This window comes from Leptodactylus fuscus, chromosome 1 (genome assembly GCF_031893055.1).
Source record: "Leptodactylus fuscus isolate aLepFus1 chromosome 1, aLepFus1.hap2, whole genome shotgun sequence".
Taxonomy (NCBI): Eukaryota; Metazoa; Chordata; class Amphibia; order Anura; family Leptodactylidae; genus Leptodactylus; species Leptodactylus fuscus.
This window is the reverse complement of record NC_134265.1, coordinates 48,180,505-48,206,080: the sequence shown is the minus strand read 5'-3', so window position 1 is coordinate 48,206,080 and position 25,576 is coordinate 48,180,505. Positions and strand designations below refer to the sequence as shown.

At 42.0% G+C, this 25,576-nt stretch overlaps 1 protein-coding gene across 2 annotated transcripts in view; it reads right to left on the bottom strand.

Annotated features, from left to right (window-relative positions):
- ERBIN (erbb2 interacting protein) overlaps window positions 1–25,576 on the bottom strand; it is a 172,718-nt gene that overhangs the window by 14,147 nt on the left and 132,995 nt on the right. Inside the window, exons 14-23 of one of the 2 annotated variants that reach the window (XM_075269806.1) lie at window positions 25,461–25,576; window positions 23,009–23,078; window positions 21,570–21,669; window positions 17,652–17,773; window positions 14,811–14,981; window positions 10,605–10,787; window positions 7,524–7,638; window positions 7,031–7,214; window positions 4,418–5,933; window positions 774–917 (exon numbers count right to left, since the gene is read on the bottom strand). In XM_075269806.1, coding sequence (XP_075125907.1) covers window positions 774–917; window positions 4,418–5,933; window positions 7,031–7,214; window positions 7,524–7,638; window positions 10,605–10,787; window positions 14,811–14,981; window positions 17,652–17,773; window positions 21,570–21,669; window positions 23,009–23,078; window positions 25,461–25,576 — 2,721 coding nt within the window. The remainder of the gene's footprint in view (window positions 1–773; window positions 918–4,417; window positions 5,934–7,030; window positions 7,215–7,523; window positions 7,639–10,604; window positions 10,788–14,810; window positions 14,982–17,651; window positions 17,774–21,569; window positions 21,670–23,008; window positions 23,079–25,460) is intronic. The other variant, XM_075269807.1, reaches the window with a different exon arrangement.

Sequence of the window (25,576 nt, the reverse complement as noted above, 5' to 3'; positions counted from 1 at the left end):
GCAAGTGCCGTTTTTGCGTCTCCCTTGACACTTTCCTCAAAATTTGTTGGGCAATAGACTTTTGTGGAGTAAATGACAAATATGTGCACTTTGGCAAGAATTAAGTTCATCCCCCTTCCTGGAAAAGGGGACATCAAGACCAGTATACAATATACCGATCTTGATGAATCCCTCACGTTCTCTCTGATGCCGCCTAAAGGAAAGTGACCCGCAAGTCAGTATGTGACCAAGGCTTGGATTAGGATTTTAGCCAGACCAAAAAGGAAGAAACCCCCATCTACAGACAACAGTTTCGAGCTTCTTGCCCCTCATCTGTACAAGGGAAGGTAATGGTTGCCTAGGAGGAAGGTTTTTGGTGAAGTACAAGGAGAAACAATACTCCCCAAGCCCTACCAACCAATGCTAAGGCCCGGGGCAGAAATACAATATTGTACTTTAAATGCAAATTTGCATTAGCTCCTAAATTTACAAAAATCTGGACTATATTTCTTCCTAGTCATGCACCAGAGGAGATCCACTAAAAACAGCTTGATGCAAATGTAATTTCTGTGCTCGGAATCCAGGATCATTATTAATGTCAGTTCATTATTACACTTTAGTAGAAGGTTTTATTGCATTTCACATAAACCTCATATATATACAAAGCCATATTAGTTTTCATTGGATGACCCTATTGATTTATGCACATACTGTAATTTCCATTAATAATATGCAAAACTACATCCAGCATGCTGGTATTGTACGATTACTATCATCCTACTATAAGTACTCACACGAAGTATGTGAACCCCAGAACCTCTTCTGTCGGCTACACTCATGGCAACACTGCCCTGGCTGCCATGCAGATCTCTAGAGCTGCCATACAGAGAACCGCTAGCTGCGGTATAAGTGGAATTAAAGGACCGTGACAGCATGCTCTGAATAGAGAAGGACAGATGTAACATCACAGATTAGTAAAGCATGCATATACAACTCAATGGGTTATTCAGACACTCACTCATCACATGTACACACGACACATGCACATACTGTACACACAAAGAGCCGTGCAGTCGTGTGCGCTATTACCTGCAACCCAAGAGGTGACATGCAGACAGTTGTATACCCATAACCATTATTGTATGTGATCTGAAGCATCCACGACATGTTCACACAACAAACAACACATAGAGGTACACACTACACACTTTTGATGAGAAACTGGCACCCTATTACAGGGGTCTTCCCCCTGTGACACTTATTCCCTATGCACAGGACAGGGGATAAATGTCTGATTGTAGGGGTCCGACTGCAGAAACCCAAAGAAATTAGGTGAACAAAGAACCACAAGTGCTCCATGTGGATGGCGTGGTGGCGTGCATGCTCGGCAGCTGCTCCATCTCTAAGACTTCCATTTGCAACCCAATGTCATCATAAAAATTGAACACCATATTATAATCCAGAGCTGAAATCAGAATTCTGCTGTCGTCAACCAGAATTAGTTGCCAGTGTCAACTAAAATAACGCATAGCTTTGTGAAAGATTATTTATAATGTGACTGCATTACTAAATAGGCCTTATATCAATGTGTACTGCCTAGGGCAGGTGTGCATGACTCTGATACAAGTTACACAAAAACATAACTCCTGTGTCATGCACAGCCCCAGGCCTCGCACAAGGCACGGCACAGTATCTTGAAAAAAATGGATTCCTTTAGGCAAGGTGTACATGGCGTCTTTGGTCTCCAATGTAAGAGAATGGAGTCACGCTGTAACCCTGAGGGTGCTGTGACTTCAAGTCACAAAACAAAATCCAGTAGTGATTTTTTTTTTTTTTTTGGTGACTAGAAGTCGCAGCACCCTCCTCGGGGTCGTAATGCAACTCCATTCCTTTCACATTGGACCCAAGACACAATCAAATGTAAGGGTCATTTAGGAGAGTTTTTAGCAAAGCTACTAGGCTCAAAGGCAAACTTGTACCAGGCCCCTAACTAATGTATTGTTTATAGCACTGGATGGAGACACGTTAAGGGCTAGTTCACACGGGGCATGGGACTGCGTATTTTGGTCCTGATTTTGATGCAGGAAGCCACGTCAGAATAGGACCAAAATGTGCCTGGCGTGACTGTCGCGGCTTCCCGCTCCGGAGTAGGCCCAAATGAACGGGCCTAGTCCAGAGGGTGCTGTCGTGAGGCGGACGCCGGGGCTGTCTCAGCTGTGGAATCCGCCTGAAGAAAGGGCAGCTCGCTTCTTTTTTCTGTAAACCGGAACACACCGCTCACGGAAAAAATTAAGCTAGCAGTCTACATAGACCTCTATTGTGAGGGGGCGGATTCTGAGGTGGATTCGGGTCAGAATCCGCCCCCTCTTGCCCCGTGTGAATGAGCCTTAAGGGGCTACCAGGACTCTTTGGCCAGGGTGCAACCTGTGCCTTAAGTTACACCCCTGATTGTTGGTAAACATCTAGTCATTTCAATTCCTGCATTGTTACGAAGGTCCATTTGATATCTAAAAGCTGCCACTAGGGGGCAGTATTGCATGGTATAAATGCAACCAACCTACCCGCAGCTAGAGATATAGAGATCCGAATTTTATGCTGAAATAAAAAGCATTTGATTATATCAAAAATTCTGCCATGAATACACCTTAAAAACCCTATAACAGACCACGAAAGTGTACCAAAGAACATTCATTATATAGAGGATCACTAGAGGTCAGGATAGGCTATGAAAATCCATAACCTATAGCAATCGACAACAGGAACCAGCATGCCTCATAAGCTCAGGTAGCTGGATGTGCACGGTAAAGATAAGCGTATAATGTGCAATGACTAGACATGACCAAACAAGAGAGGATGTGGAGTAATAAACATAATCCGCCGCAATTAATAACATTCCCAAACCCTCAGAGGAGAATCCAAAGGCAGAAAGAAAACGCCATTTCTGCTGCCACTCATCCCGCGCTGTACTTTCACACAGCATTAACCTCAGATTATTCACTAGAGGATGGCTGGCTCGCCTCTGGCAACAAACAGTTTTTGGCACGAGAACACACATGAAAAATAATAGACCTGGGAATGAAACAAAGTCGACAATTACTAGTACAGGACTCTACAGAGCCAAGAAAGTTCTGCGCTGGGAACCCGCCCGCTACTAGCATCCTTTAATTCTCGACAAGCTTTTAATGTCTTCACTTATATAAAGTATTAAGACAAATCTACTTCAGACATATTAGGCACGGTCTGAGGTTAACCTCTGTTTTTGTTCCCAGAATTTCTCCGTATGATGCAAATTAAGTGAAAGTTTATTAAATATCTCCAAAGCAGATACGTCAAAGCAAGTAGAGCGACCAGTACCTGACATTTCAGCCCCTCCAGACCTTACTAGAATAGTCGCGTGTGTTCAGAGAGATAGGATGGTGGGCAAAAACGTACCAGGATATCCAATGTGATTTTGTTCACATCGGTTATTACAATATTTGTGAGTTTTGTCAGGACCGAACGTGGCCAAATTGAAACCATTATCATATTCTGGGGTCTCTTCAGACCCTTGAGTATAATGGACTCTGGGAAGTTGATGAAACAATGTACTCACCTCTCCTGGGCTATGGTGTGACCCCCTGGGACCTCTGAAGCCTGTGATAGGACCTCAGCCAGTCACATGGTCACAAAAGTCATGACACTTAATGACACATGTGACCACTGAGGTCCAATCACGGCCTCATTGTTCAGGGAGTCACGCCGGAGCCCAGGACATGTGAATAACACTGTTTTTTAGATTTGATCACCTCCACTGGGCCTCTGCTTATTATACTATGAGGTCTCTTCAATCCCACAGTATAATAGCACGGTTTGGCCATGTTCGGTTTATATGAAACTGCCAGACGAAGCTCACGATATCACCCAATACATGCTCATAGTGTAAAAGGGACATGACCTAAATAATTGGCATTAATCGTAATCAACATAAAATGTCTGATTAATCGGGGTCATAATCGCCCAGACCTATATGAAGGTACTACTATAGTATTAGGACACCTATAGTATTTTGCTCACCCACATCACACTCACAGGGGGGAGCCCACCTATGATTTGAACAGATATAGTTTAATAAAGTGAAAACGTGATAATAGAAATACAATGTAAAGACTATGTCTCACGTTTTCAACCAAAATCTGAAAACATATCTTTGATAATCTGTTACTCCAACATGCCAATAAACCAAAAAGCCTATCAAAAACATCCAATGGAACTGCACTGCAGTCAGAGGTTGCGCGGGTTTCGTCTGGTTTCCTCCCAGATGCCAAAAATATGGGTAAATTGGCTTCCCGTAAAACAACTGACCCTTGTGGGTATTGAGGATGAGAGATTGTATGGTAGCCACTAACTCCCCCACTCTACAATGATCCCTGCACATTACAAATCTTTCTCATTGTCTTACCTTTTCAAGTTTTTTTGCTTCTATGTGCCGTAAGACCTGTTCTCGCCAATCATGAGGGACTTTACTCCTGCCTTGTGAGTCCAGCAAAGAATGCTCAGAATTAACCCTAGCATTTGGCTTTTTGGAGGGACTAGTCCGAGAGTAGTTAAAATCACTGACAGACATTGTTCTCTCGGGAATATCATTAACAGAGGGACGTGCGCTTTGTGGTCTTGGTACATTAGGGCCATCAATACTGTATGTCCTAGCTGACATGGGTCTCTGTGGACCTGCCATGATGTGTGAAGGTCTTCCAATCGAATGTAATTCTCTGTATGTCATATAGTCCCCATCTGGTACAACCACCCTCCTGACAGGTCCTGTATCAGCCACCGTCATAGAGGCATTGGAGGAGACGCTGCCTTGTCTTTGAAGTGTATTACGACTAGCTGCTTGAAGGACTCGGTCACTTGGGGACATGGTCCATGCTTCTACGTGCCTTGGTCCCGCTCTTTGAGGCACACTGTACATGTTACTTGACCGCACATTATTATGATTAGAGAAATTCATGTTGGCAGGGTGTTTGGCATAGCTGGGGCTATCTATGCTGTCTGACATATGATAACGTGGAGGTGGTACAGTTCCTTGGTCTATAGACGTGTTCTGTTTTTGAGGCCACAGACCGTCCTTCGCTGAAGCACTGCTTGAACTATATTGAACATTATATTGAGGCACAGCGGGCATCTGAGATGCAGTTGCGGTTCTCATAGGGTACGCCCCCTCTGGGTTGTGATTGGAATCAAATTTGAAAACTGTCTTTTTTCCAGAGGATACAAGGTCTGAAGAGGAAGACGAACTACTGAAAACCTGCAATGGCTGATCATATAGAAGAGTGGCCGACTTGCTCCTAACAATATTTTGTCCTTCAGCACCTGCTATTGCAGATTTACCAATGTATGATGGCTGTGAAGAACCGCTGTCACTAAGGATGTCATAAATCCTCAATGCACCAGTCTCAATGTTGGTTATACTGTGGGATTTGACAACAGAACTCATTGAATCTCCGAGCTGGGGAGATAAATCATCGGTACTTTTTGAAACACACATATCGAATGAAGGCACTGAATCCTCTGACGCACTTCTCAATGCGTCACTCATGTCTGGGGACATCTGGTCATCTAGAGAATGGCCATTGACTTTGTTGATTGCACATAAATCCGGGTATGTTTTTCTGTTCTCCAACACTTCAGTCTCTCGTTTCTCGTTGTTATTTGTAAATCCCTTTTCCGATATGACTTCTTGGGAGATCAGTGACCGCTCCAGGGTATCGGAGTACCTGCCATCTTCTGCCGTTAGGTTATTGTTTATGTTCATCTGGTTCAGATTTTGTGCCATCTCACTGGTGCTTTGTATTCTTTTCTCTTGGACTAAATCCTCTTCACTGTTCGGTGATGGAATCTCTGTTATCGCTCTCTCATCGACAGGATTTAATTTGCTCCCGTTATGTAAAATGTTGTTTAAGTTTTCATCTTCTTGCCTGAAAATAGAATAAAAATAAGTTAGAAGCCCTACAATTGTTAAGATGTCGAGTGGAACTGAAACACGAATGAACACACTTTATGTAACCAGTCTATACATCTATGTTGCAAACTTTGCCTGTTCTTGGAACTTAACTTTGCCCCCTTTATATATGAAATTTTAGCAGGACACCATATGAACTAAAATAGGTGGCGAGTATGTATGACCTAGCCATGTATTATAGGCTTCCTTTGACCCAGGAACATTCATATCAAACAAAGTTGGCCATGTGGTTTAGATGGCGGTTGACCAAAGGCCTATTCAGCCAAGAGCTAATTTTCTTGACCGCAAAAGAGAGCTGGGGAACTCCTACATTACATGGTCAGCTAGTCTTACCAAAATTAGCAGGTTCAGAAGACATTGTGCAGGATTATCCACAACACACTGTCCTATGTAAACAGGGACAACTTTGCATCAGTTAGTGTAATATGCTGATATTAATGAGTGACGATTGAAATATTTCTCATATCACTCAAACATCTGTCAGTATAATAGGGCCTTAGTCGGACCAGAAAGTGCGACCTGTTGGCACAATCTAATTGTTGGGGAATTCTGGTAGTGGGTAGGGGTGCAGCCACCACTGCAGGGGAATTTGGAAAGTAAACATTGCAGTCAATGTAATGCAAGACAGCAAGGTCCTCCAGAGTGAGAGACTACGGTATCTTTAATTAGCTAATTCTTTAAAGCAGACAAATCTAAGGCTCGAAACATTTTTAAAATGCACATTGGTTCACACCAAGTATCACGGTAAGAATATCCAGTAGTATACATCCGTTGTGAAGCAATGTTTTGGGATAAACCCTTCATCAGACATAAGCACAAAGATGACGCTGTAATGTGTTAGGCTGCTCACATCCAAACCATTGTAAGGACCAAAGGCGATGGTATACAAGGAGCAGCCAGTAGATGGTTTGAATCCAACCCATTGGGTCGACCATGGGCAATGATATATAAGGAACAGCCAAAATTGGGTCAGACTAATTTTAGTCATTTATTAAAAGTTAAGTTTTATTTATTCACTGCATCGCTGTTGGGATATCACATGAATACACTTACCTTAATTTCAGGCTCATGGCATTTCTGGACTCTTTTTCGGGCGAGCACAGGGAGGTATCATGGCTGCTCTCTGTGTTTAGGGAGACTGAGTCAGACATTCGGGACGGTGAGGAACAGTTGCTGTTGTTCTGATTACTATTGTGGGTCACTTCATCCGACAGAGAATCTGCATCTTTAATATCATCTGAAAGACAATACATCACAACAATTAGTCGCCGGCACACTTCCAAGACGGCAGCGCACTTCATCCAAATTCAATGAGTAAAGCAGAAAAGACTGAGATGTAACACAGCCAAGTAATATATTGTAATTATTTATTAATCATAATGATAAGTCTGCAATTTATGGTGGAAATGATCAGCAATATGATGAGGTCCCTGAAGTTTATGTATCCATAGGGAAGCTAGATTTATACACAGAATATAAAAACTGTATACAGTCCAGCTAGGATCTCCATGGTTACTTTTATAACAACTAAGAAACTAATTTTCACCTTTCTTGTTGTTGCTCAGCGCGACGACTTTAGGTTGATTTATTGACGTTTCTATAAGCGGTGGCCGCATTTCTGCCATCTTCATTTCTTCATCGTAAGACAGGTCTTCTGGCTCCTGCAGCACAGAAATGATGCCGTATGTCAGAAAATCATCAAAAGTGTGCACATCAAATGAGTTGTCCACATTGGATAATCCCTACTTGTTAGAATGATCCTTTAACAATGAGCAGTTAATGATGTGTTTCCGGGCTCAGACCTCCAGCTGTTATCTGTGGGGAAACCTGTCACTAAGTAATCTGCTTCTACAGCACCAACATAAGGGCTCCTTCACACCGGGGGCAGTGGGGCAGATTTTGGCACTGAAAGTGACGCGGAGAGGTTGCCGCTGCCAGGTAGAAGCCGTGGCTCGGCAAGCCGCGGACTCCGCCTAAAGAAAGAGCAGCTTGCTTTTTTTTTTTTCAGCTGGCGGCAACATGCCGCTAGCGGAGAAAAGAACGCTAGTGGTCTCCATAGACCACCATTGTATGGAGGCGGATTTTGAGGCGAAATCCGCTGTCAAAATCCGCCTCCTTGCCCCCGTGTGAACTAGAAATAAGTCCTCCAAAAATTACCTATTTTTTATGATAAATGTGCTTTATTAAATAATTTTTGGTTATGTTGATATATATATATTTTTTTTATTATCTATACTTAAAACGAAACTAAACTTTCGGACAACTTTTGATTTTCTGGCAGTATTTGTGTCATTAATAAATTTAGTAATATACTGCAAAACAAATAATGTGGATCACCCAATAGATGCCGAAACATAGAAAAAACAAGGATTTAAATGAATAAAATACAAGTTAGATTGGGTTCACATCTGCGCTCAGTCTCCGCTTTGTGGGTTTCAGTCTTCTGCCTGAGAAACTGGACAGGAGATGGAAACCCGGCAGACAGTGTCTGCCCGTCTTCTGGTCTCCGCGCCAAAACAGTTTCTTTTTTTTTTTCTAACCGGACACAAAGTCTTGCATGTCCGACTTTTTCACAGGTTAAAAAAAAATTTTTTTGCGGCGGAGAGGCAGAATACGCTCACGAGTGGTCACTTTGCAAACCCATTCAAATGAATGGGTTTCAAAACTGACTGTCGACTTCTGTCTCCTGTCCAGTTTCCTGGGCAGAAGATTGAAACTTGCAAAGCGGAGACCGGAGAACCCGCCCTTGCATGATATTTTTCCTATATTCAGCTGTCTTTGCCATACCCACACGCTTTAAATGAAGCATCACCAAACCTGGTAACAACTATAGGGGAAGCAGGGGGTCATTGCTGCAACTGGGCCCCTAAGGCCAAGGGGCCCACAGGCCACCCTCACCAAATAAAGGCAGATTCTTTGACCTCTTTGCTAATTTCTTTTGATGGCCGGCACTGTAAATTTATAACCCCTGCCCTCTGGTGCACTGAAGTGAGACAGGTGAAGATATCTGATACACAGGCTTTCACTGTCTGAAAGAAGGAAATTAACCTTTTATTGATATTTGGTCAGTAAATAGTTGAATAAGAATCCCCATCCCCTGTGTAATACAGGGGATGGGAATAATGTGCTTGTGTACACAAGTTGTAAATGAGTCTTCAAGGCTGCCTAAGCCCAAGTTGAGAAGGAAAGGTAAATGTAAATGCTGCCAATGTCTACAGATTGGTAACGACTGACAGTACCGAAGCTATGTAGGAGGCCAAGCTGAGTTTTTGCACCAGGGCCGTGAGCCTTTATTTATACGCCAGGCATCACACATACTTCTCCACAGCACCACTTCACTTACACCCCAGCGTCCAGACAATTTTATGGATAAGTACTACATGTAACAAACCATTTAATGTGCATAGCCAAGAATTTCTTATAAAATCAGTTTTGGAAGAAGACTCAGTGCCCCTCCCCACATTTTAGTTTTGCAGGTATCACTACATCTCCGGCATTGTAATGAGTGTTCTCTTACATATATTAAGACGTCCATAGTCCGTTAAGAACTGGAATTTACAATTAAACAACCTAGAAAAACACTTTTCGGAATAACTTAAAACAATTATTTCCTCCTTTGATGAGAATTCGTTATAATATGACCCCGGGGCTCTCAGGCATGCTGTGTGCTCACTCAAACAGGATGAAAGGCAAGTTCAAAGCACCTTACAATAAGCTTGTGTTATAAGTAATGAAATGTCTCATTATATCCTGGTTATATAGGTAAGTGAGTCACGACTGAGCGATCATCCTGTGAACAACTAGTTAGGAAATAGGAGATGTTTTCATTAAGATTGTCATCAAATTATTTGCCAAAACAGACAAGGTGATTCTTGCTAAATGACTCACAATGGGTTAAATGTACATCAAGAATAATTTATTGCTGTCTATTTACAGTTATGGCCTTGGGCTAGTTATCAGAGACAACAAAGTAAAACGTTTTACAATATACTGGGGTCCAGTGGCGTAACTACTGGGGTAGCAGGGGTATCGGCTGCCACAGGACCCGGGACATTAGGGGCCCAGTGACAGCTGCTACAGCTGTGGTTTTTTTCTTTTCTTAATAGGCCGTTACCAGCCGGTAATGGGCCCTATTTACTTACCAATCCTGGCAGTGGCCGGGATTGGTAAGTGACGCCATGGGCCCTACAAACATCATTATTATACTCAGGGGTCTTTTCAGACCCCTGAGTATAATGATTGGAGGTCCAGGGGAGGTACGGTAGCATAAAAAACCGTGTTACTTACCTCTCCGGGCAGGTTCGGGCCTACTTCTGTGACTCTCCCTGATGTCACATGACCGGGGCCTGCGTCCCGGGTTATGTGACGTCCCGAACTTCATTGAAGATGGCCGACACCCCCGAGGACTTCAGCAGAGCCGAGGATAGGTAAGTAACATTGTTTTTTATGTTGGTACCGCCCTTCGGTCTCCGATTATTATATTCTGGGATCTGAAAAGACCCCAGAGTATAATAATTGTTCATGGGTGTCCACAGTGGGGTATAATAGTGTGTGTAGGGGCCACTATGGGGCATAATAGACATTGTATTTGCCGGAGCTGCGGTATGACAGTAGGGCCATGACATACCTCAAGTGTTTCATCGTGGTTGACAGCAGTTTTTGCGTTCCAGAGGTTTTTACTGAGATTATCTGGTTGGGAGTTTCCTGTGGTGTTCTGAGTTTGTGGCTCACAAGGTTTCTGAATACAGTTCCCCACAATATTATTCTCTTTTTCTTCTACATCCGTTTTGGTTGGGACAGATTCTGTTATCTAGGTTGTACCCAAAAAAGAAAAAAAAAAAAAAAAGATCCATTGTGACCATTACAATCGTTCAGAAAGAAATAATCTATCATTTAGCTGGCGGTTAGGGCCCATGCACCTGGCCATATTACATATCGTACTTTCAATGATCCTTAAATGGTGCCCACAGACTGCAATGGGCCATAGCATACTTTAACTTTTTCAGTGAAACCTCCCCAAAATATCACAGACCATATTTCCTGTGGAAAATTTCCATTCCATTATATACCATGTATTCTACCCATTTTCTTTGCTAAGACCACCATTCTAGGACAACTTCAGTAAAGGTTTCATTGTATACTGAAATGTATTCCTACTGCATATACTTTACTTCATCACTTATACACTCACCGGCCACTTTATTAGGTACACCATGCTAGTAACGGGTTGGACCCCCTTTTGCCTTCAGAACTGCCTCAATTCTTCGTGGCATAGATACAACAAGGTGCTAGAAGCATTCCTCAGAGATTTTGGTCCATATTGACATGATGGCATCACACAGTTGCCGCAGATTTGTCGGCTGCACATCCATGATGCGAATCTCCCGTTCCACCACATCCCAAAGATGCTCTATTGGATTGAGATCTGGTGGAGGCCATTGGAGTACAGTGAACTCATTGTCATGTTCAAGAAACCAGTCTGAGATGATTCCAGCTTTATGACATGGCGCATTATCCTGCTGAAAGTAGCCATCAGATGTTGGGTACATTGTGGTCATAAAGGGATGGACATGGTCAGCAACAATACTCAGGTAGGCTTTGGCGTTGCAACGATGCTCAATTGGTACCAAGGGGCCCAAAGAGTGCCAAGAAAATATTCCCCACACCATGACACCACCACCACCAGCCTGAACCGTTGATACAAGGCAGGATGGATCCATGCTTTCATGTTGTTGACGCCAAATTCTGACCCTACCATCCGAATGTCGCAGCAGAAATCGAGACTCATCAGACCAGGCAACGTTTTTCCAATCTTCAATTGTCCAATTTCGATGAGCTTGTGCAAATTGTAGCCTCAGTTGCCTGTTCTTAGCTGAAAGGAGTGGCACCCGGTGTGGTCTTCTGCTGCTGTAGCCCATCTGCCTCAAAGTTCGACGTACTGTGCGTTCAGAGATGCTCTTCTGGCTACCTTGGTTGTAACGGGTGGCTATTTGAGTCACTGTTGCCTTTCTATCAGCTCGAACCAGTCTGGCCATTCTCCTCTGACCTCTGGCATCAACAACGCATTTCCGCCCACAGAACTGCCGCTCACTGGATGTTTTTTCTTTTTCGGACCATTCTCTGTAAACCCTAGAGATGGTTGTGCGTGAAAATCCCAGTAGATCAGCAGTTTCTGAAATACTCAGACCAGCCCTTCTGGCACCAACAACCATGCCACGTTCAAAGGCACTCAAATCACCTTTCTTCCCCATACTGATGCTCGGTTTGAACTGCAGGAGATTGTCTTAACCATGTCTACATGCCTAAATGCACTGAGTTGCCGCTATGTGATTGGCTGATTAGAAATTAAGTGTTAACGAGCAGTTGGACAGGTGTACCTAATAAAGTGGCCGGTGAGTGTATATGGTGTGACCTCCGGGGGGCCTTGAACACCAATGTGCAAGAAAAATAAACCTATGAAACTACCCTTCATTGTAAGATTCTGTGGCGGATTGGGGCAACACGGTGGCTCAGTGGTTAGCAGTGCAGCCTGGTAGTGCCGGAGTCCTGGGTTCGAATCACACCAGGAACAACATCTGCAAGGAGTTAGTATGTCTTTGTAGTATGGGAGGAAATCCACGCAAACACGTGGAGAACATACAGATAGGGGAAAAATGTAGAATGTGAGCCCTTTTAATGAATCTGTGGGGATCCATAAGTTATATGAAATTTCTTCCATCCAGTACCCATTTAATCCTTTACAAAATGTATGCCATGCACCAAAATATGGGGTATTATAGAGGTATTTCCAACCAAAATAATTACCGTACTTTCAGGGCTGAGGAGTTGGAACCAATTTTGGATGGGGGTTGGACAAAAAAAGATGGTGACTCCAACTTCAAAAGAATTAATTACTTTTAATGAAATTATATAATTATTGGCATTATATAATTCATTAGACACATAATTTATTACATATTTTCTTTCATAGGAATTCAGTCACGGGATTTTTAATGAATTAAGAGATTGTTCATCGCGGTCAGTCATTTATTTAAGGAGTTGTAGTCGGGTTGTGGGAAAATTGAGGCGTCATAGTCGGTGTTTTGACCTACAGACTCCACAGTCCAAGTTACCTCTATGGAAAATATGGTGCCCCGCAGATAGACCACAGCAGCATATAGTGTGGAGACTCTTCAGAGCTGCTACATACATAGACCCTAGCACATAATTGTAAATTTTCCTGAAAATATTGCACATCTGCTTACAATATTTTCTGTAAAATACCAATTCATTTTGCATAAAACCAGTTATTTTTTGAGAATAAAAATGAAGAGCGAGCGTGCCAGGTACTCGCACGCCTGTGCCAACTGTACCGCTGAGACAGACTTGACAGAAAGCCCATCTTTTGACATCAATATAAGTTTCATGGTAGATTACTAATGGACTCGGAATGATCTTACACAACCAGCTATCCCAACATCCCCAGGCAACATCAACAGGTAATAAAAATAATGATAAACTATGACACGTACGGGAGTCAATGTGTTGTGTTTGTGTTACTGATGTAATAAAAGAGTTTTCATGTAATCTGAAGGAGTAAATCTATGACCAAATTAAGGGTTGTGGAGCCCCTTAGGCAAAAATAAATAAAAATCACCAGTATCGCCAACCTAGTTTTGAAGCTCAGAAACACTTTCAAATATAGAAAGGGTGTCCATGTTTTATTACAGACATCTCAGCTAAGGTCTAGGTGATGTACAGAGACAGCTAGAAGTCCCTCAGAGCGTCACATGGATGTGTGGCCATCTCTTCACCAATATGTTCAATCGTATAAATAATGTCATTTCTTTGCACCCATTTGGCAGCTAGATTCTCAGATCCAGTGTTGATTTTATCAACCAGATCAGAAGACACAGTCTAGGCAAAGAGTGGAGCCTGAAACCACAGAGGCACATGTCCTCCATATTGTGTGGTTCTGCATAACTTGCTTTGTCAAGAGATCAAAATTGGTACAAATGAAAAGTGCAGAAATCAAATCACATTGCTACTCCACCAAAATAATTTCTAAACCACTTATATGGTGTAGCAGGGTGGCTTAGTGGTTAGCACTGCACTTCAAATCCTGCCAAGGATGTCTCAGGTCACTTGGAGCGACAATTTTCTGTTGTGGCTATCACCTAGTGCCACCCTGAAAACAGAAACACTCACGAGTTCCACCGACAGAATTTGTACTGACTACACAAGAAGGTGCGTGCACCACACAGTTCACTTGCAGGTGTAAGCCTGCACTTTGTCACAAGAAAGGCATGTTCATTATGTCACCAACATCCCAACAGTGGTGGTGGGCTCCCTTTAAGTGGTCACTAATTGTTAAAAAAAAATCTTTGCATAAATTGATAGCACATAGTACTAGTATTTCTTTCTGCACTTATCAGACTGTTTCCCTCCCCCCTCTCCCTAACTGACTGTTACTCTGACAATTCTGTTATGTCCATCTTAAGACAGTCTGAAGGTTACATGTCTCAGGTTATACATGCCCAATAGGTCAAATGGAGAGGAGCGGTTTCTGAGGGTGAGAGAGAGACAGCGATGGGAGCAGATTCTCCTCTATTTACTGTGTGCACAGCATGGCAGCTGCTCTACACTCAGCTCAGAGAGAAATGCTAACTATATATAAAAGTGTCAAATAATGCAGAATACAATTCATATATTGGCCAGAAATAGTGTTATTCCCCATATATACAATGTACTATTGATTTATGCAAACTCTATTTAAAGGTTAGGTACGTGCTCTGGTTCACTGGCATCAGAATATTTCTTAATCGACTGCTAGGATCTGTAAAATATGCCGCACCTTTATTCCGGGCTCCTTCATGTACAGTTGGGCTTCATTTTGCTTCATTTCTTTATTGGCTTCCTCAGCCTTCTCTTCATCTTTTAACCGATGCACTATGGTCTGTACGGTTTTCACCATGTTTTTCAACTCATCGGGGTACGGTGTTGGATATCTCTTCAAATTACCTTCCTGAATGGAATAAGAAAAAAATGCAGTTGATGCTTTTGCAGATGTTTGCTTTCACATTTAGAGAAACACGTCCTGCCGCAAGTCCTCATGTATAGTAATGCTTGGGTTGTATGGTGATACAAGGTCAGTAATTTCACTTCACTGTATTTGCACCTTTGTAGTTGCACCTTGGTCATGCAAAATATTGGGACAAAGTACACCTGAATGACATAACAGGAAAAAATTTAAAAATATTAGGTCATCCATCTGCGTGCCAAAATCAGGCATGCTGTGTCACATGCTATAATGTGTCAGCAATAAGAGGTATTCTCCACTAAACACATTGCCTCTTGCACAGAATATTTTCGACATATAGCCCCTGGCAGAGCATGATAAATGGTCACACACAGATCTCTGTGCATAAAGCAAAATCTGATCATGTGAAATCTTCACTAAGTTTACAGAAAGAAACATTCTAAGATATAGTGATCCTTAAAGCTGACTCCCAGCACAATAAATCAGGGCTACAGATCTGTACTGCTAGAAGCCAAAAAGTGTGCCATTTAGCTCCCAGCAATACCCAAAGAATGTTATTGTATTATGGTGCGAGTCGGCTATATTCATAATAAGAAGGCTAACCCTTATTCCTGGGGTGGTAACTTACAGAGGGGCAAGGCTAGCTCTCTGCTCATGAATACGGTGGACTCAAGCTATGAGACCGGTGTATTCTTTGAGCACTGCTAGCAGTCAAATGACGAAACACTTTGTCCTGACGTTTTGGCTCCTAGCACAAAGTAGGCCTGTAGCTACTATGTTACCCTTACACACGGCAGCATACCAAACGGACAGATCTGCTTTAATGGATATTATATATGCATAAATGGACACAAACTTTTCCATGTGCTGAAAATTATTTACTGATCAAAACTGAGGACTAGAAAATATCTAGAAACAAGAGCAACAGACAATTGTAAAGCGCTTTTTTAACAATGGACTCAATAACTTGCGATTGTATCTTCTACCCTGTATTACACATGCCCATTCTCAAAAGGGTTAGCCTTGTGTGCATTGGCAACTTCATCATTTTGACAAAGTTTCTTTCCAAAAAAAGCAACGACCCATGACTGAAACCTCTATGTATGACATTACTAAAGACTCATGGCTTCCATTTATAAAGCAGCGTTACCAGTGACGGTTATGAAGGGATACCAATGAAGCCTGATGTATCCCATTATTCTGAGGTCAGTCAGGTTTCAGATTACAGGTAGTCCTCGGATTACGACGGTCTCGGGTTACAACGTTTCGTGGTTATGACTAGAGATGAGCTAAAAAGTATAGCTCCCTCGTAACAGAAAGCTGCCAGCACTCCCGACTACGCTGGTTCTGCAGCAGGCTCGTCCTTACTCATCGGAAGAGAGCTGGCAGCTTGCTGTTACGAGGGAGCTTACTTTTTCTCATAGGAATGAATTGACCAGCGTTGACTGGCCAGTGTACAGCATTCGGCCAATCAACGCTGGTTCTGCCGGAGGCTCGTCTGTGAGGAGGCGGAGTCTAAGATCGGACCACAGCAGTCTCCATTGTGGTCCGATCTTAGACTCCGCCTCCTGGCCAGCGTTGATTGGCCGAATGCTGTACACTGGCCAATCAACGCTGGCCAATGCATTCCTATGAGAAAAAGTAAGCTCCCGCATAAACGCAAGCTGCCAGCTCTCCCTGTACAATACATAATTTAGTGTGCAGCGGCTTGGAACCGAGGAAGACTGTACTGAATGGTATGTTTCCGACTTACGTCGAAATTTTGTTTACAACGCCGCGTAAGAACGGATCAACGTCGTAAGTCGAGGACTACCTGTATGCTCATTTTACACAGAAAAAACGGTGCTGCAGGTTGTGCCATTCTCATTATCAGAATTACGGGAAAACCCAAGTAATGGCTGTATCACCAGAGCCTTAGAATTAGACATGAAAACATAAGGCTGACTTTAGTTTCTATAAATTCAATAATATGTTATAGTGTGGTATGACCTATGCTTCTCATAGTGACTGCAGTAGAGCTTTAATGAGGACTTCCATCACCTCCACCAAGTCCAGTTAGTTGCATCCTTCAGTACATGCTGCTCCACTGATTCTGATAAACTTGGAACTTTTTTCTAGCCCTCACCATTCCTGAGCAATGTACAGTTACTATCAACTCCCAATATGGTACTCTCTACACTTAGGTGGGTGGTTCCTGTCTATCTACTTCTGCAAAGGACCGCCCACCTAACAGTAGAGAGCCCAATTACCATATTGGGTGCTGAAACGAACAGCCAATGGTAGGGGCTAGGGAAAAAATACCAAATGCACCTGCATCAGTAGAGTGCTTTTTAAAGAGTGCAATGAATTTACGTTGGTGGAGGTGGTGGGAGGTCTTCTTTAATACATACTTTGTCCCACTATTACAATGGTGTCCTTCAGATCTTTTGCAATGTGGTCATAATGCGACCACATTCCTGAGTGTATCCAGATGACACCGTAGGTCAAGGTTTAAGCGCAACATCGTTGTGTAACGTTTGCTTCTGTTAGCAGGATATTTAGTGTAAATAATAGATGTTGCCACTCACTGTCAGAAAATGGGCCTTTCTTTTATTAAATGAAATTACATGGACACATTATAGCTGCATCCACAAGTCAAAGTCGGAGAATACTGACCCGGGCCGGAACTTCGCGCTCGTCCTTGTCATCGTCACATTCAAAGGCAACCTGTGCCCGCTGCTTCCTCTGCTCTTCCCACAAAGACGGATTAAAGCTCTCATTGTCTGAAGAGAAGATAACTGTGAAACAAACACACAGATAAGTCTTGCAACAAAACACTGTAACACAAATGAAAAACAAGCGCCTGCTTTATGGGAATATTTTTTTGTCCTTGTGAAAACTGATGAAATGCCTACAAAAAAAATCAAGATGATTCTCTCATTAAAAATAAAAACAATCCACTTAGGAACATGATGCCATATATAATAATACTAGGGGCATGTTTTTTGGTTTGTTTTTTTGCTGCTGGAGTTTATGTTCTCAAACCTGTGAACATTGGAATAAAATAAACTTTACTAAAATAAGCCAGGAGATATGTCCAGGAGTCCACACATTGGGCGCATGCCCTGCAAGGCAAGATGTAGTGACCTAAGCTTGCACCAAAGGATTGACATGAACTTTTAGACTAACTTGCTGAGGAGTTATAAGCAGAAATGGGTGTTAATCCTACTCATATTATAAATGTGAAAGTTTCTGTGTTTGGATGTTTGTTTCTCTTTCACACAAAAACGGCTGAACGGCTTTGTAACCTTCTTTAAAACATAGGCTACTTTTTATCCTGGTAAATGACATGGCTTCACAACTGTTATGAATTTATAGTCACATACTATATTACACTGCTCTTGCTGCCAGGAGAATCAGCTAATCCGCAGCTTGCTGATAACACCTGGTCTGTTATCTCTCTATGTAAACACACAGATAACACTGAGTCCATTCAGTAAAAGCAAACAGAAGACTCTGCATAAGTAAGTCTTCTGTGTCCTGTTGAGCAACAGGGAGGAGGGGAGACACAAATACAGAAAGTCAGAAGCAGACTCTGGAGGAAGCGTGTTTGGACATGCTGTGTGGACTTGGGAAAACCCCTTTAATACAGATTGGTAGTTTCCCAGTTTCAAACATGCAGAGGGAATGAAAATCGAATTTGTCACAAATCCCCCCCCCCCCCAAAAAAAAACCAACCCCCCCAAAAAACAGAGCTATGAAGGTAGTCAGAAGTCAACAGACTTCTGCTCAAGCGGAGCTGAGGCAGATTGAGCAAGCTAGGTGTCAAGCAGCTCTTAGAGCAGCTGAAACACTGGAGCAGACAGATCCTTGACACCAGCAACATGCTCATTATATGGCATCCCAGCGAGCTGCTGGAACAATCACAGGCACAGTGTGAGGAACAAGTTCAGTTTGAGAGTTGCCGAAATGCCAGAGCAGGTAGATCATTGACGGCAGCAATTTGCTGACTATAGGTGGATCATCATATCCACCAACATGCAGACTAAGTCATGGGCAGAGGCTAGTAAGTTATACAGATTTGGACTCTGAACCCAAGGCTGGTAGATTATGGTACCAAAACCACTTGATAGGTTCCCTTTAAACCAGTAAGTTCACATATTCTACCTTACAGTTCACTGTGATACAGTCCTCATGGCTGGCATATTCGACAGGTACCAGTAAATAAGCCAATGCCAGACTTCTCTGGTAGTGCTTATTTCCAGGTTTATGTGACCACTTCAATTCCCTAATGTAAATGTTGGAAGATGGTCTGTATGCTGAAAAGGATAAAGTATAATAACACCCCCCACACACACTTAGGCAGTAAGGGCATTCTTACCAACTGCTAGTCATCCGCTAAAACCAAAGCTTGTATAAAAGGTTACAGCTAAAAGCTAAACTAAAGAGGAATCAAGATAGGCAAGCTTCCTATTACAATGAATGTGCAAGGGATCTGTCTGACCTCCGGAGAAATGAATAAGAACGGATGCAGCCAAGAGGTAAACATGACAAACACTGGCAAAGCTTGTCCACAAACTTAGACCTTGTTCCTATGAAACTGTAACAGGTGCAGAAGAATAAAGAGAAACTGGAGACATCTGAGAAATACACAAGAAGGTGATGATGCATAGCCCTTGGAACAGTATGCTGACACTCAAGGCAATGAGTGCAAGAGCAAGCAAGAAAGTAACAAGGACAGCTGAGGATCAGGGTGAGAATTCTGGCCAGAGATGGGCAACCCCAGAAAATACACTGCCAGAATCGGAAGAATGAGAAGATGTGAGCAGAGACGCATCTTATGTTACTCAAGCTGGCAGAATGATCAGAAAGCCAACCCACCTCAAGGATTAGATCTAAATTTGAAGGATCTCCCCTCTGTACATATTGCTTAATCAGCTGTATTTTACTAAATCACATAGTGATAGATACAACTTTTTCTAATCTGTTTTTACTTGTTATACATTCTATTTTATAGCCATGATTATTTGGGCAGCCATCTAGTCTTAGGCCCAGTTCACATCTGTGCATTGGTTTCCATTCAGGGAGTCCGTGCTTGATTCAGGGTTTTTTTTTTTTGGTTTTTTTTTTAATAACTGAGCTGATTTTTTTTTCAGTAATGGTAACTTGAGTGCAACACCCTGGTAAAGCCAAGTGTGAGCAGTCAGCAATCTTCGGAGTTGCGAGCAGAAGCCTATCCTCTTTCACGTTTGATTTCTGGCCAATCCCATGTAAAGTAACAGACTTTGCTGCCACTTATTCATTGTCTATATATGTATAGTATTGTGACCCTAACCCCTCCAGAAATAGAGCTTACAAACCATAACTACAGACATGAAGGGTGCACCATGTAAATGGAATAGTAGTAAATTCCCAAAATTCCAGTTAGATAAAAATAATTAGGGGACGTATAAAAATACAGCAGTGCAGTGTCAGTGGAAACTGTGCACCTGTTCTGTGAAGTCAAAACACAGATTGTAAAGCCAGGGCTGCTCTCCATTGCCTTCCGTCCATCTGGTGGAGAATGATTAATCTGCTAGGTAAACATCTCACATTCCTTTCTGTGGGGCAGGGAGATCAAATACAGCAGATTGTTATCCCAGAACAAAGCGCAATTCTGTGACTGCCTGTGCATGAACTATATCCAGCAGCCGGTGAGAACGACCAGCCCAGCACATGGAACAATATCCACAAAAGACCAAACCTTGTTCTGAACCCACACATTAACAATCAGGGACATTATTGTTTTCTGGCACAAACACTTTGAAAGACAGAGGGTTTGGCTCAAACATCATATTTGTGAAGTTCCTGCGCAACTTTTCCAATACGTATACGATCAAACCTGTCCGAAAGAAGACCACCCCTTTATGCGAAAGATTGTCAGACTTCATGTATTATGTATAAAGGCCATCTTCTTTGTGATGAACACCCAAAATAGTGGGGTGGTTTTTTTCAAAGAGGTTTCAATGGAAATGTGATGGGAAAATGAATATGGAGAGTTGTGCTCATTAATTAAAAACTAAGGTAAATGCATAGAAACCGCACCACACCCGATTTGGCATGGAGTGTATCCTTCAGGGTATGTTCCGCCAGTACAGATACATTTCCCCAGTTTAAAGAATTACTCCAGCATTTATTTTATGCTTTATCCATGTAGATCCTGAAGCGCAATGAACAAAACAGTCGCACACCAGATGCATCCATCACTATATCCTGCCGACGAACGGGCCAACAGGCTGGTCATGTGATTGGAAGACTGACCTGCCGATTTACACATCAGCCAACAGTCCCAGATTTCTCAGACAGTCTATGATAGTGTTAGATCCAGGCTCTTGGATCACAGAAAAAATGACTTCTGGTTGCTGTGTGAACCGGCAGGTCATTCTGTCGATTTAGTGAAGGATGTACCAGTTGAGTAAATGCACCATTCTTTACACATCAGTATATCCTATACTACAGGGGTAAAGATTTTTATAAGGGGCTTAAAACAAAGTGATCCCCATTTTAGACATTGTAACCGGCATTTAAAAATACAGAAATCCAAATATTCCTTACTGTCATCAGTCCTGGGTTGTTGAGGGAACATATAGTTGGTTAAGACCGTTTTCTGGGTGTCCGGGTCAGTCTCCTTCTGTAGCGGGATCAGTGGCTTGGACTGAAAAGGAACACATTTGGTCAATGCAGGACCTTATTTCTACTACAGAAGTAACAAAATCTGCCGAAACAGGCATAGGGTGCTATTAACTATGTCCTATCTTCTCTCAAAGGTCTCGTATGTACAGCATTTCTTAGATTCTCACTTAGTATGAAGTCATACACTTTACAATACATGGTCTTTACAATATCCATTAAAATCTTTGTGAGATATCAATAATTAAGCTTCTATGACTCTTGCTCAGTATTCATAGACTTATAGTATCAGTGCTCTTTATGTATGTACATATTATTGACCCTATGTCCATTTGGAGTAATAGTGACTAGATGACATGGCTCCTCTTTCCCCCAAAAAACAGCCTCATACACATTAGATCATAAAATTTTGGCAATGTTTAAAATCGAATGTGTAAAACCAGGTATCCCCTCAGCTAGATCGGATGGGACAGTCCCACTGATCTGGGTGGCAGGTAGTGATTTCAACTGAAATACAATACAATAGTGGAGAATGGATCCATCAGCTCCATAATTCCACCTTCAGTTGATGGAGCCTGCGAGAGAGGGGGAGGTGCAAGGAGCATCGGGTCACAGGTGGCATCATAGGTAGAGCCTACAGGTCCATGGGAACGTGGTTAGGGGAGTAGTTAAGAGGAGGGGGTGCACTAATATATTAAAATGGTCCTGCTACAATCTCTAATTTGTCTTTTATAGAAGAAATTATGCAGATGTGAACAAAGCCTACAAGAAATTAGAAATATTCAGTATTATGTACTACTACTTGCAAATACCATTTTCTGTGTTCCAAACATAATAACAAATGTTCTCCTTGCAAGGTTAGATGCACAGTAGGTATGCATTGCATTTAGCATAACATATGTACTGACAAGCAACTCCCTTTGATGATAATTAACAATTAATGCAATCCACAACTGCAACCTGGCTCTGCTTAATATCCCCCCTCCAGATTAGAGCCCGGACCTGCGCCATTATGTAATTATTTGGAGGGTGTGAAGGTTAATAAATCTTTCATTACAGAGGAGAAGGGATACTGATAGTTCTACATTAATGCACTTGGAAAAAGGTTTCAGCCGATGACAGAAGACAATGTATGGAGAACAACCAGAGGATTGTGCTCTCATGTGAATTAGTGCATAGCCTCCTACTGTCACTGCACACAATACCTTCCAAATAAACCACTTCTACACATACAGTACACACAGTTCTCCTTCTCTCCAAGAGTCCTGTCATTTAGATGTGACGCTCTATATTTCATTAGACGCTGGGGACACAGAGAAAGCATCGCGGGAAAAGGTCACTTCCAGGAAAAGTGTAACCCCCACCTGATTATCTGACAGCCACATTGCTGTGAGTTGTTGCAGTCTTGTGAAGCTAAAGGGCAAATTCTTCAGTCTGTGGATAAAAAAAAAAAAATGAAGAAGGTTGACAAAGAGAGTAATTTCGGTGCTGAGTACTTGTAATAAGTGTTAAATTGGGAAGTTTTGCAGTGAACAGATCAAGATTCAAGCAAATGACTATACTCCGAATGCGTTGGTGGGTACGTGTTTAGAAGATTATTCTGGATGTAAGAACTCACCTTTGATGCTCCTAAACTAGCACAGATGGTGGACAATAAAGAACAGGAACACCAACAATATACTGCGAAAACCCCAAAATTACACTAAATGGTTTTCTAGAGACGTGATTCTCTTTAAAGAGGACCTTTCACTACTTGGGGCACATGCGTTTTATATACCGCTAGAAAGCAGACAGTGCACTGAATTCAGCACACTATCTGCTTTCCTGTTCTGTGCCCCTGGTGAAGAGCTATCAATGCCGGTACCGTAACTCTTCACTGTCAGAAGGGCGTTTCTGACAGTCAGTCAGGAACGTCCTCCTTCACAGCAGCATCTATTGTGCTGTACTGTGAGAGGGGTCGTTGCTTACCGCCCAGTGATGACAAGTACTATCAGGAGGGGAGGGGGCGTTCTTGCTGCTCTCATAGTACAGCACAATAGACGCTACTGTGAGGAAGGACGTTCCTGACTGACTGTCAAAAACGCAGTTCTGACAGTGAAGAGCTATGGTACTGGCACCAATGGCTCTTCACCGGGGACACAGAACAGGAAAGCCAATAGTGCACTGAATTCAGTGCCCTGTCTGCTTTCTAGCAGTGTATTAAATCGCATGTGCCCCAAATGGTGAAAGGTCCTCTTTGAGAACTTGACTTTGTAAACAGAACAAGACAAGTTGTTTTTTGTTTTTAATTTTTTTTAATAAAATGTATGCTTTACCCTTCAAGATAAGTATTGTAATGATATGAGAAACTTATTTTGCCACACGTTTATCATATACAGTGGTATGAGAACTGTACAGATGTAATACAGATTAACTTGACTTTTTGCCATCTGATACAGTTTATTATCACAGAAGACAACAAAAGTCATCATAAGAGTTAACATTCAGTATCACAGTGTTCTTGATACATTAAAGTGTGTCTAAACTTTCAAAAACAGTTTGAATTTTCTGCCAGAATTTATATTTTTTATATGTATTTATTTACACAATGTCCAAGTTAAATCTCTGGCATTATAAAACAGTGGTTCTTATGTCATATGAAATATGAGATTCTCAGCTTTCATATGACACCAAGATCACAGTTTTACTTATTTACAGAGATATCACCAGTTGAAAAGAAAAAACAAAAACAAAAAACAGCCAGATTGGCATGTCTATATGTAGCTGCCCCAACTCGGACTGTGTAGGGAACTTTGTGTCATACAAAACCTGAGAATCTCATCTTTCATATGACACCAGAATCATTGTTCTAAGTTTTATAACACAAAATAAATAATTGCTGGACTCCCCCCCCCCCCAGCTTCTGTTTCCCTGCATTTTACAAGAGCCAGTACACCTGTACTCACAGTGAGAAGTGGCATACAGATTTCTGCTAGCAATAGTGAAGCATACAAAAAGTGGATTTCTGCACAGGATTTCACAGATAAGAGCCAAACTTCATTAATAAGGAATATTACAACATTTATTAATGATGCAAATTTGGCCAGAAAATTAAAACTTGTTTGAACGTTTAGGAATGCTTTAAAGGGGGTCTATAATTGCCTCCAGCTACTTTAAACTGCTCCCATAGTGTTGTAGATGCTGTTAGCAAAGTGAAAGCCATACCTTTCTTAAGTTTCAAAGACCCAGGGAAGCGAAGAAAAAGCACTTTTATTCTTTATTCAAATGCTGATCTTGGAGTACAGGAGAGTTTTCTTCAGCCACTGAGCACTGCAGCATCATCACTAAACAAGGCCATCCTACAGTCAGTTCATCCTCTGACACTGGGAGGATGAAATTACACTACTCAGTGGGAGGAGTTAAATGCAGGATGGGGGTCTTTCTTTGCTCAAAGACCCTCATTTCAATAAAGAATAAAAGTGCTTTTTCTATGTATCGCTGGGGCTGTGAAACATAGGAAAGGTATGGTTTTTATTAATTATACTAACAGTATCTACAATACTATGGAAGCAGTTTAAAATAGCTGGGGGCAGTGATAGACTCCCTTTAAGTGTCCAGTTAAATTTGGCAGCATCTGTACAAGGTTCTTTATATCTGTACATAACCTTGTTATGTACATAAGAGCATATAAGTGATTTATCTGTGTTACGGTATGCACACTTCAATGCCATAGATTTATAAAGCAATTGGTTTTAGGCATGCAACATTCATGTATAAACGTATCTCAGTCTGAACAATTTAAACTCTGTATGTAAGCTAATAAAATGCATCACTCACTTGTTGTCACTTAAGTTAATGACCTTCAGTTTCTGCATGTCTCCCATTTCCTCAGGGAGAGACTCCAACTTATTAGAATGCAGGAACAGCACAGTGGCGTTTTTCCAGTTTCCAAT